Source organism: Exophiala mesophila, assembly GCF_000836275.1.
Source record: "Exophiala mesophila strain CBS 40295 unplaced genomic scaffold supercont1.5, whole genome shotgun sequence".
Classification (NCBI taxonomy): Eukaryota; Fungi; Ascomycota; class Eurotiomycetes; order Chaetothyriales; family Herpotrichiellaceae; genus Exophiala; species Exophiala mesophila.
In genome coordinates this window covers 1,098,510-1,112,423 of record NW_015622508.1, presented here as the reverse complement: position 1 = coordinate 1,112,423, position 13,914 = coordinate 1,098,510, and the positions used below count along the sequence as shown (strand labels likewise).

The following is a 13,914-nucleotide window of genomic DNA, read 5'->3' as shown; positions in this document are numbered from 1 at the left end:
ATGACTGAGTGAGGGCTTCTTGTGGTGGAGGGAAATAACAGCTATGTCTCTGGGCTTTATCATGAGATAAAAATGAGAATGAGAATAAGAGGGCTAGGCATAGATGAAATCAGAAATGATGCTTTTGAATAGAGGACCTATATATCTCTCTTGCTCTGCCGAAAGGAAATGTAAATGACAGTGTTGGTCTTGTCCGATAGTAAAAGTAGAGAGTTCATATACGGCCATAATGCTGAGCAATCTTGCACACTAGATGCCGTGATGGTTCTATTCCTCAAGATTTCAAATCCATGCATGTATGCTGATATGTCTTTTCGTGCCATAACAGTCGTTCTCATCATCGGTGTCGTCGTCGTCATCGTCATCTTCTTCTTCATCGTCATCGTGAAATCGTTAAATGTTTTATGCCCAGATGTCATATCTGCAAATAATCACGCAACAACTTCCAATCCATGCATATCATGATCCAACCCATCCAACCCATCATCGGTGGCAGCGACACTTCCAACAACAGGAACCTGGGTAGGGACAGCGACACCTCTATTACCCGCTGCCAGTTTCTGCATCTTCTTCAAAAAGGAGCGCACTTCGAAATGACCCGACCTCTCAGCCCACATCACAGGAGTCAAGCCTTGCCTATCCCTCGCCAGAACATCCATACCATAATCAAGCACCAACGAGCGAGCAACCTGAGTTCGGTTTTGATGGGCCGCGATATGTAAGGCAGTCATACCTCGGTTATTGCGGGCGTTGATGTCACTACCTGCTTCGATGAGGCGACGAATGACGTCCAACGACGCCGCTGAGGCCGCTTTATGTAGTGCCGTCTGACTTGTGTCGGTGCGCGCCGACACATCTGCTTTCTGTGCAAGGCAGATGTTGACTAGATCTAGATCGCCTAGTGAGGCTGCGATGTGTAGTGCTCGCCACCCGTGGTATCCGCTTCTTTCGACTGAAGCACCGTATTTCAATAGGAGATGGATGATGCTGGTTTGTCGTTCCTGGATTGCCACGTGTAATGGAGGTTGGCCGTCTTCGTCAACTTGGTCGATTGACTCGGGTTGCTTGGTCAGGATTTCTCGCACTTTGTTGACTTCTCCTCTTTCGATCGCTGTTGTGAGTAGGCTTGACCTGCTGCGCTCACCGCCCACGACTTCCCATTCTGCTGCACGGAGATACTTGTGGATGTCATAGTGAGCGGTGAAGAACGCCACTTCACGGGGAGTGCTGTGTTTGCGATCTTTTGAGAATAGTTGTACACTCTTGAGATTGGGTCGTCGCTCCAGTAGCATCTTTACCGTCTCCATATTGCCAGAACGGGCTGCCAGGTGGAGGGGGATGTTTCCCTTGAAATCTTCGGCAATAACATCTGCGCCCCGGTCGAGCAACAACGACACCGTCTGAAAGTGACCTCCTCGTGCAGCTCGATGGAGAGAAGTCCATTTTTCCTTGCCCTTGTGTCCGATCGAACCACCGTTGTTGGCGAAAAACTCCACCAGGTCGGCAAACCCGCCTGTGGCTGCATGATCTAGTGGACATAGCTGGTCATGGTCTTTGACGTGCACAAATGCTCCGGCCTCCACCAGCGACTTTGCAATAGACTTATACCCACGTTTGGCTGCCAAGTGTAAGGGTGTGTTTCCTTGTTTGTCGGTCGATGCTAACAAGGCTCCAGCTTCAAGGAAGAGAGCGACCATCTCTTCGTTTCCTTGCTCAACGGCTTTGTGAAGGGGTGTGAAGTCATTGGGGCCTTTCAGGTCGAGTTGAGTTCTGCCATGCTCGAGCAGAAACTTGATCATGGCAGTTTGGCCAAAGGTGACGGCCAAGTACAACGGCGTGCTGTGTCCATAGTTGGTCCACAGCACACTGGACCCGTGTTCGATGAGCACTTTTGCTGTTGCGACATGTCCATTCATGGCTGCTTCATGAAGAGGTGTGCTTCCGTAGCTGTTGCGAGAATCTAGACAAAGATCATTGCCTTGTTCTTCGATCAGGATTTGGAGCATGTCTACAAGACCAAACTCGGCACAGACGGAAATACCAGCGCCCCCAGATTTCGCCCAACTCCAACTCTTCCCAATGAATTTCCGGAAGTCGGGTGTCCGCGACTCACGCACCCTGGTCATAGTGAATAGGGCTGGGGGGTTGAGAAGAAATGGCAGAGCTAGATCTTTGATTGCTTCGGCGGATACATCATGAGCATGGTGGCCCCATTCCGCCGATGCGTATTCAATGAATGAAAGGTTGGCTATTGCGGCGTTAAATTCCGAGCGGTGTTTGCTTGGAAGTTGATCGATGGAATGAAAGGACAGATATTTCAGACAAGTTCTAGTTATCAACATATCGGCGTCCTTGAAGAGTCCATGGCTATAATCTCGTAGGTATTCTTCGAGCGAATGATGCACTAATCGCACGATGCTGTTGTCGCGGTCGACCTCAATCAACCCACAACAACAGTCTAGGAGGGTTCTGGGAGAGGTCATGTTGTCACGATCAAGATCGACATCGTCAGGTCGAGTTGCCAGTGCGTGCTGTAGTTCCACCATGCTCATGGGTCTTCGAGCATGGGATATCCACATCAATGATCGCAAAGCCAGATCTTTTCTTGTTTCCGAGAGACGATTAATTCTTTGCATGGTGGACTGGAACGCTGCTGTCAGAGTTTTGGATGCATTGTGAAGAGCTCTCTTCATTTCCGATTTTGAAGTCTGGTCCATAATGATTCGAATCTGGAGAGCAGGCAGCAGGAATAAGCCGTTTGAACTGGCGCACAGAGACGACATAATTTGCTCTTTGAATTCAGGCTCAAGGCGATCATCCGGGTCGGAGTGCGCTTCAATGGCCTGTTCCAGGAACTGTCGCAAGTCATGTGGGTTAGCGACGACATCCACTACGACTGGATTTTTAAATTTGCCACCGTTGCGAAGGATATGCGGTCGAGAGGTGGCAAGAACTTTGATGTTGGCGGCTACATTTCTTATAGTGTTGAGCACTTGAAAGAAACCCGTACGTTGGGTGAGATTGTCCGCTTCGTCTAGAGCATCGATGACAATGAAACATTGGTCATAAGTCAAGATGATTCGACAGAGGATGGACAGTAAGTCATGAAACCAGGTCTGATCTTTGACGTCGTTCCTTGTGCGCTGGTAGAAGTCAGCTACCGCTATAGGCAAATTTCGATGTCTGGTGCAAAGTTGTCGCAATAACGATCGAGCCAGGTTTGAAGGATGTTGAGACTGCTGTTCGGAGTAATCGTAGTAGTAATAGGCCACAGCGATATCGGTATCTTTGGCATGTGCCTTGAGATGATCGATGATGATGGAGGCCAGGACTGACTTGCCCGCACCCGGGCCGCCAACGCACAAGAGATCATGCTGTGCTGAGCCATCTTGAATCCATTGCAAGAACTGTGGCATTTGAAGAAACCACTTGCCAGTTCCTGGTGCTTGTTTAGCTTGCATGTCACGATGCTTGTGTAGGGCTGACACTGGGGCCAGCCAGTCCAAGATATCTGATGTCCTTCGCTCCTGCTCTCGCATCTCGGCGAGTCTGGCAGTCTGAGTCAATTCATTGACTTGGTCCACTGTTTCACTCAACATGGGAAGTAAAGTGAGTATCTGTTGGAGTTGGTTGGTGACGATAACCGAGGAGCTGGAGAAAGCCTCCATCTTCTTTGACATGTCGTGTAATTCTTGAAGGCTCTTGCTCGCCGAGTCGGCAGTCTTTGACAGGAGATGGCATCCTTGAATGCTGAGTGCAAACTGAAAGGTCTGGGAGAAACTACGGAGGGTCTCGACCATATGGTTGACTTCACGTTGTTCAAAAGGCCATTTCAGCTTCTCCAAAACGCGGGCCATCTTGCCTCCATCAGTGACCTTAATTTTGTCTCCAATTCTCTCTATGCGTTGGTAACATGTTCGAATGGCGTTGCGGAGGACAGAATCTTGGTCAAAAGACTGAGATCTAACCTCGTCGGTGGTGAGGAAGTCCCGTAGTTGGCTGAGGACTTCGCCGAGTAAAATCAATTCATCGCGGAGCTCTTTGATGGAATTGTCTCGTTCTCTGATGGCGTTGATATATATGGCAAGCGTGGCACTCACCTGTAAGCCCAAAGTGATGAGGCCAGCAATGCCACTGGAGATAGAAATCGGGTCCATCTGAAACAGATTGCATCGAGGCTGATGGACATGGACACAAGAATCGTGAAGAGAAAACCATGGACGTGTTCAGCAGAGAAATTTCGTAGGATTAATAAAGTTGATATAGCCGAGCAGTCAATCGAAACTACTGGCAAGAGAGGTGGCAAAGACTGATGCTGAAACTAAGTTGAGAGAGAAGATGCTATGTTCATGCTGCCGACCTGGTGATTGTGTTCAGGTTGCTAACAATTTGTTGGGGCTGACTCTTGTCCATCTGGAAGTAGGGGAAAGTTGATTTGGATCGAGATGGCATTGAATCGAGATGGCATTGAATCGAGATGGCATTGAATCGAGAACGGCATGCTTGGATAATGAATGAGTTCCGTCGACAACGACGAGCGATGGACAGTACAACGTGACAAATGTCGGGCCAGACATGCTTCTCGACTTGTTGATAAATGTTTGGCCGATCAAGCGGCCACAGTTGGATTTGAAACAATGCTAATTACGTCTATCGTGGAATATAGCCTATAGGCAACATAATAACGGTTGGATGGCGGGGTTAGGCACCCTGGGAAGATTTTATAACGGGAGCTTCGGGCCGTTAAGGAGGAATTCTGTAGGTAGACATGCCCCCAGCTGACTTGTCACCCCTCGTCCCCTCCCCTAATTCAGGTAACGGCTAGACCCAGCGGCCCCTCGCCCTGCGCTCCGCCCCTCAACACACGCAAGCACGCAAGCACGCAAGCAACTGCCTCCGCATATGCATACAGGCTATGCCTACGGTCGCCACTGTAGCCACTGTATTCGAAGCCTACAAGCTGATATGTCTCCCTTATCTCGGCTCTCCACTATCGCCCAGAAATCTTAACTGTAGCTACCACACGGTTGTGGCTTCCATTGCTTGATGCCCCTGACAGCTTAATTATCGTTGGCCTGTTGTGCCTGTCAAATTCACCATCATCAATCCACTCCGCTTGAAATGCCATCCCCACATCGTTCAGTCGATGATCAAAGCAACATCTTTCAACAAATGTCGTTGAGACGCATGAGCAGCCCTTGAGTCTCTCATTGAACCCTGCTGCTTCCATCCTCACGACCTCTTGCTGCTTCCACCATCCGCAGCCGCGACAAACCCAGCCATGAGATCACAGTCATATCCCATCACATGATTGAGCATGCTGGGCCAGACTCTCCGTCGCCTGCACGCTTCCACCAGTGTCACATTTCATCTATGGAGGATATCCTCTCTCTTGGTCCTCCTCTGGGCTATTGTACTCATTTGGGGAGAAAGAGTGGTTTTCGATCGTAGCGTCACCGCTTGTCAGTGGCAGCGCTGGGAGAAATGGGTATGTGGAAACCAAGACGCAATGTCGACTTCCTCCTACTGAAACTGTCTAGCCTTCATACGCCCAGCCTCATCACGTCCTGCTTGTGGCCGACCCTCAGCTTGTTGATCCTCATACCTACCCTGATCGCCCTTGGCCCTTGTCCACCCTCACAATCTTCTACACGGACAAATACCTCGACCGCTCCTACCGGCGCCTACAACAGAAACTGTTGCCTGACAGCACTCTCTTCCTCGGTGACTTGTTTGATGGTGGCAGAGAATGGGGAGATGCCAAATACTCCTCTCCTGAGGAACGCTATAGACAATATGGAAAACAATTCTGGCTCAGAGAGTATATGCGCTTCTCCAATATCTTTCTGCGCCCCTGGCCATATGGGCAAGCCACCAGTCAGAGTGAGCCTGCTGGACGAAGGCTGATAGCCTCCATCCCAGGCAATCATGATCTAGGCTTTGCCCAGGGAATTTCTCTTGCAGTCAAGAAGCGATTCGATGCATACTTTGGTCCTCTCAACCGTCTCGACATAATTGGAAATCACTCTTTTATTTCCATTGATTCCGTTTCCCTGAGCGCTATGGATCAGGTAGAATACACTACAGGGAGTTCTGGACTAGGTGATGGCACCTCCCCGGATACAAAGGCCCAGAAGATCTGGAAACCTGTCGAAGATTTCCTTACCACGGCCGGCGATGTCAAAGCGAGAGCCATTCGCCAGACCTGCGAGAACAACCTTGGCTGGAGGGACCCAAAACCGCGCGAGCTCTTCTTTCCTGAGCTCAAAGCCTATCCACGTGCACGCAAAAACACCCAGAACAAAGACACAGAGCAAGTGGACGAAAGGGATGCCGGCATGGATATGAGACAGAACTCGATCCGAAACCACGGTCAGGACCTTACCCGCCGTGCAGAGTCAGACGCTCAGTCCGCACCACCCAATAAAATATCCTCGTCAGGAATTCCAACAGTTGTCCTGACTCATGTTCCCCTCTTCCGTGCTGCCGGGACACATTGTGGCCCTCACCGAGAACGAGACACTGCCATCCCTTTACAAGCTGGCTATCAATATCAAAATGTCCTGACCCCACTCGTCTCCCAGGACATCATCACTCATCTCCACCAAGAAGTCACCATGATCTATTCAGGCGATGACCACGACTATTGCGAGATTGAACATAATGAATTTACCGGTCGACCGCGTGAAATTACGGTCAAAAGTATGAGTTGGGCTATGGGCATTCGAATACCGGGAGTTCAACTCGTGAGTCTCTGGAACCCCGTCAATTGTGACCAGATGATGGGAGGTCAAGAGATGTCAGTGCCCAGAGACACAGTACAGAACCATCTATGTCTTCTGCCTGATCAATTGGGCATTTTCATCCGCTACGCCCAAACATTAGTATTCACACTCATCATTATCATTACCGCCACAATTCGATACAAGCCCTCCTCAGCGGCCGAATACCGGCATGGAGGCCATCCCAAGTCCGATGCTCTCCTCCCATTGACCAAAGACTACCCCTCCCGTCACCCTGCGAGCAATACATCCTCGACATCCTCGACCTCCTCGGTCCTCAGTCATCACCAAAGCGACACCTATCTCTCAACCCGCAAATCCAACGGCAACGGAAGTAGCTATGGCAACATCCCTGCATCAAGCCGCAGCTCTTCTCCATCCAAACCACCCTATCCATACGCCGCCGGTACTGACCGGAATCTCGAAGGATTGACGTTCAACGATGACGATGACTGGGGCATGCCATCAGCCACCGCCTCCGATAGGAAAGCCAGCGCTTCACAACGACGAGGACCAAAGACGCGGCTGGGGTATTTTATCAAAACTCTTTGGCAGGTTTCATGGCCTGTTGTGTGTTTGTATCTTTGGTTGGTTTGGAAAGGTTGAATAAAGTATCAAAAGAATGATTGATTGGAGGGTGTCATTCACGGACTTGACAGAACGTACAGACTTTGGGATATTCCTGACGTATCGATAGACGACCCATCGACATGGCTATTGATGTTTGGGTATGACTTGAAGGGTGGACATATAGGTCAGCCATAGGGCTCGCTCCCCCGACTCATATGGAAGAGAAGAACACAGAAACGACTGGAAAGCAAGGACATTGGAATGAAAATAGTGTAGAACAGTATCTTTTTCTGGACAGAGGAAGTTCCCCAAGAATGTTGCATTTTCCTGACCATGGTAGAATACATAAAAGACAGTCCGCGGACGCAGTCATGACTGCTCGTGTAACAAAAATGACAATGACGATGACGCTGGCGTGCTGTACACGCCAACCTAAACTCCGACACGCCTTGATACGATACCATGGTATTCCTTTGATGGGTCTGGCAAACACAACTGGCTAAAAACCAGATATTACTCGACAACGTGCGGCATCTGCTCAGCCGCCCTTTATTTCTTGGGCGGCTTAGCCTCCATTCCTGGCGGACAACATTGTTTGCTGTCGGCGCAGTTATCGCCGCAATCTAACAAACACACTCTTCCTTCGCTCCTGAGGCTTCCAGCCTTGCTGCCGTTATCGTTCTTTGGAGTCACACCGCCGTTGCCATTAGCAACTGCAGTCGAGCTTGATGGCGAGTCGACATTCTCTGGACTGTAAAACTCGGGTTGAATGGTGGAGCTATGAATACCATAGCCATGGAGACAATTGCGGATTTCACGGGCAAGGTGCATGTAGCTGGCCGATCCAGAGCCTTCAATGTCACAGTCCACCTTGACGTGCAAGCTGGCCACGAGTTTGGTGTCGGAAAGCTGCCACACGTGAAGATGATGGGCTTCAACCACACGTGGTAACGACTCTATATCGGCCGTGATTTCGTCGATGGACATACCCACGGGGACAGCTTGGAGGAGAATGCGACTAGCAGCCTTGCAGAGTGGGACGGCACTGCAGAGGATGATGACTGTGATGACCAGTGAAATGGCGGGGTCAAAGTAGTAGCGTCCGGGAAACGTGGTGAGCCATATTATCAGCGCAGAAGCAATGACACCAATGTTCCCGAGTGCATCACCCATGACATGGAGAAAAACGCCCCGCATATTAAGATCACCATGTGAGTGTCCATGACCACCATGACCATGCGACTTGTGCGAGTCCCTGGATTGGTTGTGGTTGTGGTCGTGATGGTTGTAGTTGACGCTGGCCCTCTTCTTGCCGATGCTTCCGTAGCCAGAAAATCGCTTGTCACCCTTGGACGAAAATCTGTGGTTGTCGCTGAAAATCTTGGACTGTTCATTTGGAGAGTCGGATTCATCCAACAATGCGTCTTCCTCAGTCGCATCGGATTCTGTCTCTTCGTCCAGCCGAGCAGCTTGGATGATCTCGTGGCGGAAAGATGCAGGATGAACGAGAATGTCATCGACGGAACCGAATCCACGACCAAAAGAGCCAGATGCTCTTCTTCTTTGTCGAGTGTGTAGGTCGCCAGACTTGCGGTGGGCTTTGTTCGAGGAATGGGCTGATATGGTGGTATTGTCTTCGTCCGATTTCGAAAAGTCTTGGGCATCTGAACCCTTGAAGCCAGCGACTCGGACTTGGGGCAGAACATCTTCGACATTACCTCTTTCGTTTGTAATCTGGCCAGATTCGTCGTCCGAGTGGGCATGGCCGTGGCCTTCCTCGGCAGACCTAATGGCATCTTCCTCGTGAGACTGTTCTCCTCCGCCATGACCATGACTATGGCCGTGGTCGTGGAACAGGAAAAGACCGACAACGTTGGAAGCCAGACCCAAGCAACCCACGATAAGAACCAGCTTGGGGTTTTTGACGACTTGAGGTTCGACAAAACGTTGAATTGCCTCGAGAAAGATGGACAAGCACAAAGCGACGAGGAAAACACCATTGACTAGGGCACCAAGAGTCTCGGCCCTCTGCCAGCCATATGTGTACATTTTTGAGTTGCCGGTGTTTGCAACACGGACGGCCCATAAACCAACACAGAGAGATAGGACATCGTTGAGCATGTGGAAGGAGTCTGCCACCAGGGCAAGAGAGTGAACGGCATAGCCTGCGCAATTGTTAGCAGATGAACAAACGTAGCGGCGCAGAGGTGGACTTTGGCATACCAATGACGATTTCGATCAGAAAGAATACAGAGTCGATAGCCAGCAGTACACTGATTCTCTGAGTCTTGGTGAGACCCATGATTGTTTGGTTGCGGGGTGAATGAGGGATTTGTGGCGCGCAGCACTCGTTGAAACTGAGGGAAGACGCCGAGGCTGGCGATTCCAGGGACGTTGGTGTCCGACCTGGATTGAGGTGTACTTTTTCAGGCCGTAGAGGAAGTTCAATGGGTTGTGTACTGTGATATGAAATGATATGGGCGGAAGGGGAAGAGGCTGAAGAAGAAGAGTGAGAAGGTTGGGGGCGTGACGAAGGCGAAATCGAGGACCAGTTGAGTTTGCGGCAGGTGCGTCCATGCTGAAGAACTGCGGCAACTGCCTCGTCAGCCACAGTCGACATTTCATCACGTGACCAATCATCATTTGCCTTCTCCATCTTTGGCTGACTCATTTGCCGATGTCACCGTTCCGCTCATTCACCTTTTTTGACTTTTGGTGTTTTAACTTTTCTACACTTTCTCATATTTTCTGTGCTGAAACCCCTGATGGCCAGACTATATGAGTAGTCTATCTGACAGATTTGTCTTGGACCTTGCCTTTGTTCCATCCTAGGTTGCGCAGAAAATGCTCTGCCGTTGTCCAGTGGCACACGGGTGGCAGGTCAATTGTCTAATGTTTGCCCTACCAGCCATCCAATAACAATGAAACCTACATAGCATATTTGTCAATATTGAGACATCCTACATGGCGAAAAGTTTGCACGAAGCCAGAGGAGACCGGAGGGCCGTTGCTTTGATCCATAATGCCAACAGGTGCCCTGGTGAGGGTGTTGCGCACGTGATATCACGTGACATCATCTTCATGTAGATGAGAATGAGCGACACGACGCACGACCGGTCTGTAGTTGCTGCGTCTTGAAATAGTCACTAATCCATTTGTTGTCAACTCTTCATAAGTCCCAAATCCTCGTTCATTTGCCTCTATCATTGACATGCCACCGTTTAGGACCTAGGTTTCATATTACTGAGCATACTATTTCTCATTCTTTTCACCCCTCACACCGCCGTTTGAAGCAACGTCTCTCAAGATCATAGCGATACGCTCTCACAGTACTCATACCTACCCACAGGAAGTTCGAAGGTGGCACCCGACGGTAGAAATCACGGGAGGACGGGAAGAAGCGAAAGTGCGCTCAAAGTGGACTGACTATTGGAGAGATGTAGCGCCAGCATCCATATCTCAATATATACGTACTTATTGCGGAATTCTCCCCATGAACGCAGAGAGGGGCCATCTCTTAGCAACATTTGACCAATCTCATCCATCAAAAGCCCGTTAAACATATACCGTTCTAGGGGGGAATGACCCTAAACGATTGAACCAAGGGGCATACTACGCTTCGCCAAGCGACCTTGATAAAGGAATATACGCCAATCAACAGTCGTTGCGCCGAGTCAGCCTTAATACAATCCACCTCATTTTGTTTCTTGATACGGCTTCTCATCGCCAAGAAAAGACTTACTTCGGCTCGGCCGATCATCACTCTATTCTGATATTACGACATTCGGTGGCAATTGAGAGAAAGCCGAAGTGTACAATGAATACAGTGAATGCACTTCTCAGGCCTGGCGCGCGAAGTCAACGGTTTCCATAGTCTGATATACAGGCCTTTGATTTCTTCAGCAAGCAGCAACAGTGCTTTCGTCCTGCAGCCAAATCCTTCAACGGAAATGACTATCTTTAACCCTTCTGTCGGTGGAGAGATCGCCGACGCACAACACCGCATCTGCCGGGCCGGTGAAGTTGATAAGACAATCACCCCTGTTCGGGCGAATGATCGCTGTGATCTACCAGGCTCTGTCTTGTGGTGCCGTGCGTCTGTATGGAGATCACAGGGTTCCACGGGTGCGTACAACTCCACGTATCAAGATAGGTTCAATATAATCCACTAGTGCCTATCTCCTTGCCCTCCCAACGTCATTGGGGAATAGAAGGCATGGCAGGCCAGGATACAACCCTCCAACACTGTGTCCGCACAACTGCTTACCCTAAGCGATATCTCAGAGAACATACCCTGCCATGTGCTTCCTCCACTTTTACCGCGTTTGCACCATTTTTCTAGATTTCAGTTGGGGGTCCTTCGAATCAAAGGACCCTTGCAATCGGCTTCCATCGTATCAGTGGATCACAAGAAACAATCGGATTAAGAGCCGGGTTTTGATCATCCACCTGTCAAGACCGAAATACATTATATAAACAAGTCCTGCGCTCTCTAATTCATCTACTCCTCGACAATTATACCAATTTGAGTTCCATCATGGTTGACGTTGAGAAACTTGCGGTTCCAGCCAACAGTGGCGACACCACTCCAACCGAGAAGCCCTCGCTAGAGCAGTCCCAGGGACATATCGCCGATGAATCCAAACCTTCTGGCGGCCTGTTGAATGGTCTCAAGTCGACATGGACACAACTTACACAGAGCAAAGGTGTCGATATCGGCGCTGATCTCTTTGCAGAGGTCGAGAACTATTCCCAGGAGGAACTCGAAGCAGAGAAGGACATTGTGAGAAGAAAGATTGATTGGCACATCATGCCCATTGTACGTCTGCATGCTCCGAACTTCAGATTCATTCTTTGCATATGACATCACATGGCGCTGACAGGTCGAAAGATTTGCTTCACATACATGATCCAATTCCTCGATAAGTTGTCACTCAACTATGCTTCGGCGTATGGCTTGATCCCAGACTTGGGTCTCGAAGGCCAACGATACAGCTGGGTTGCTGCCATTTTCAATTTTGGATACCTCTTCTGGGTAAGCAAGAAATCATAAGACCCTACAAAAAACAAAACTGACCGGACCCCAGGCGCTTCCTGCCAATCTTCTCATCCAGAAATTGCCGGTGGCCAAGTACACTGGCACTATGATTTTCGTATGGGCCATCCTGTTGGTCTCACACATCGGAGCAACCAACTACGGAGGCATCCTTGCGCTGCGCTTTCTGCTCGGCATGTTCGAAGCTTCCATCTCACCTGCCATCATGAACATCTGTTCCATGTTCTTCACTCGGGCTGAGCAGCCCCTTCGAATGTGCATATTCCTGGCCTGTAATGGTGCTGCTACCATGGTCGGTGCCCTACTCGGTTTTGGTCTGGGTCACGCAAACAATGCGTCTCTCGCGTCGTGGAAGTTGATCTTCCTGACCATCGGTCTCATCAACTTTGCCTGGTCAATCATCTTTCTCTGGGTCATGCCAGACTCGCCCGCGGCAGCCAAGTTTCTGACGCACAAGCAACGGGTGGTCGCAGTCTGGAGAGTCGCAGACAACATGATGGGTGTCAAGACCAAGCAATTCAAACCCGCCCAGGCCTGGGAAGCCCTCACTGACATCAAAGTGATTGGAATTGCCCTGATCGGACTCGCCAGCGGAGTCATCAACGGCGGTGTGTCCAACTTCGCCAGCGCGCTGATCAGAGGCTATGGATTTTCCGGCATCAACGCCACTCTCCTACAACTCCCCACGGGCGCATTCGAACTAGCCATAGTCCCCATCTGCGGCTTGATCGCCACCTACGTCAAAGACATGCGCTGCATCGTCCTCGCCGTCATTTCCCTCGTACCGTTTGGCGGCTTACTCGGCATCCGCTTCACCAGCCTCGACCATCGCTGGACTCTAGTCGGCTGTACATGGCTACAATACATCATCGGCGCCCCCGTCATCGTCTCCTGGAACTTACTGACCACCAACGTCGCCGGGCACACGAAACGCTCCTACGCCAATGCCATGTGGTTCACCATTTACGCGGCCGGAAACATTGCCGGCGCCAATATCTTCTTTGCCCGCGAAGCCCCACGATACTTTAGCGCCATGACTGGTTTGCTTGTCTCGTATGCGGGTATTATCGTCATTGCGGTGGCATTGCGATTTACATATATGTGGGACAATAGGTCGAGAGATAAATTGTGTGCTGAGAGGGAGAGTTTTGTTCCTTGGGATGGCAAAACGGCGGATCCTCGTGCCGTGGTTGATGGGTTTAATGACTTGACTGATAAACAGAGCAAGTATTTCAGATATGCGCTATGAGATCATGTCAGGTCAGGTATGGTGATGTGATGTGCTTCGGTAAGCAATGAAAAAAGAGGGGGGAGAAGCGAGGCGAGGCGAAACTACTGTTGCGATTCCATGGAATTCGGAATATTCTCTCCATTTAGATCGCAGGGCGATTCGCACTGCAGCGCATGATGTGCAAGGCCAAACGAGCATTTACATTATTGAGCAGCGGTAGAACGAACGAGAAGTTTGGATTTTTGAGACTCGATCTACGTGCCTCGCACGAGAGA

General features: G+C 50.1%; 4 protein-coding genes across 5 annotated transcripts; 2 read left to right on the top strand and 2 right to left on the bottom strand.

Annotated features, from left to right (window-relative positions):
- Nucleotides 1-121: 121 nt before the first annotated feature.
- Nucleotides 122-4,549, bottom strand: PV10_07167 (uncharacterized protein). The gene has a single exon (XM_016372034.1). The coding sequence runs from the start codon at nucleotides 4,155-4,157 to the stop codon at nucleotides 432-434; it is 3,726 nt and encodes a 1,241-aa protein (XP_016221366.1). The 5' UTR covers nucleotides 4,158-4,549; the 3' UTR covers nucleotides 122-431.
- A 566-nt stretch (nucleotides 4,550-5,115) lies between these two features.
- Nucleotides 5,116-7,692, top strand: PV10_07166 (uncharacterized protein). The gene is made up of 2 exons (XM_016372033.1): nucleotides 5,116-5,488; nucleotides 5,541-7,692. Exons 1-2 carry the CDS (start codon nucleotides 5,318-5,320, stop codon nucleotides 7,386-7,388), a joined length of 2,019 nt encoding a protein of 672 aa, XP_016221365.1. The 5' UTR covers nucleotides 5,116-5,317; the 3' UTR covers nucleotides 7,389-7,692.
- PV10_07165 (uncharacterized protein) lies at nucleotides 7,277-9,881 on the bottom strand. The gene is made up of 2 exons (XM_016372032.1): nucleotides 9,576-9,881; nucleotides 7,277-9,517 (listed from the first exon to the last, which is right to left on the bottom strand). The coding sequence occupies exons 1-2, from the start codon at nucleotides 9,652-9,654 to the stop codon at nucleotides 7,902-7,904; spliced, it is 1,695 nt and encodes a 564-aa protein (XP_016221364.1). The 5' UTR covers nucleotides 9,655-9,881; the 3' UTR covers nucleotides 7,277-7,901.
- A 1,994-nt stretch (nucleotides 9,882-11,875) lies between these two features.
- PV10_07164 lies at nucleotides 11,876-13,866 on the top strand. Of its 2 annotated transcripts, XM_016372030.1 has the most exons (3): nucleotides 11,876-12,171; nucleotides 12,244-12,387; nucleotides 12,440-13,866. In XM_016372030.1, exons 1-3 carry the CDS (start codon nucleotides 11,890-11,892, stop codon nucleotides 13,655-13,657), a joined length of 1,644 nt encoding a protein of 547 aa, XP_016221362.1. In that variant the 5' UTR covers nucleotides 11,876-11,889; the 3' UTR covers nucleotides 13,658-13,866. The 2 variants fall into 2 exon arrangements, with proteins under 2 accessions (XP_016221362.1, XP_016221363.1); XM_016372031.1 differs by having other exon boundaries at nucleotides 11,876-12,387.
- Nucleotides 13,867-13,914: the final 48 nt, after the last annotated feature.

Excerpts from the sequence above, each read along its gene's own strand:
- PV10_07167 (XM_016372034.1), bottom strand. The coding sequence starts at position 4,157 with ATGGACCCGATTTCTATCTCCAGTGGCATTGCTGGCCTCATCACTTTG.
- PV10_07166 (XM_016372033.1), top strand. The coding sequence starts at position 5,318 with ATGCTGGGCCAGACTCTCCGTCGCCTGCACGCTTCCACCAGTGTCACA. Across the intron at positions 5,489-5,540 it reads GGCAGCGCTGGGAGAAATGG|CCTTCATACGCCCAGCCTCA; the intron begins GTATGTGGAAAC and ends GAAACTGTCTAG.
- PV10_07165 (XM_016372032.1), bottom strand. The coding sequence starts at position 9,654 with ATGGGTCTCACCAAGACTCAGAGAATCAGTGTACTGCTGGCTATCGAC. Across the intron at positions 9,518-9,575 it reads TCTGATCGAAATCGTCATTG|GCTATGCCGTTCACTCTCTT; the intron begins GTATGCCAAAGT and ends ACAATTGCGCAG.
- PV10_07164 (XM_016372030.1), top strand. The coding sequence starts at position 11,890 with ATGGTTGACGTTGAGAAACTTGCGGTTCCAGCCAACAGTGGCGACACC. Across the intron at positions 12,172-12,243 it reads ATTGGCACATCATGCCCATT|ATTTGCTTCACATACATGAT; the intron begins GTACGTCTGCAT and ends ACAGGTCGAAAG. Across the intron at positions 12,388-12,439 it reads ATTTTGGATACCTCTTCTGG|GCGCTTCCTGCCAATCTTCT; the intron begins GTAAGCAAGAAA and ends ACCGGACCCCAG.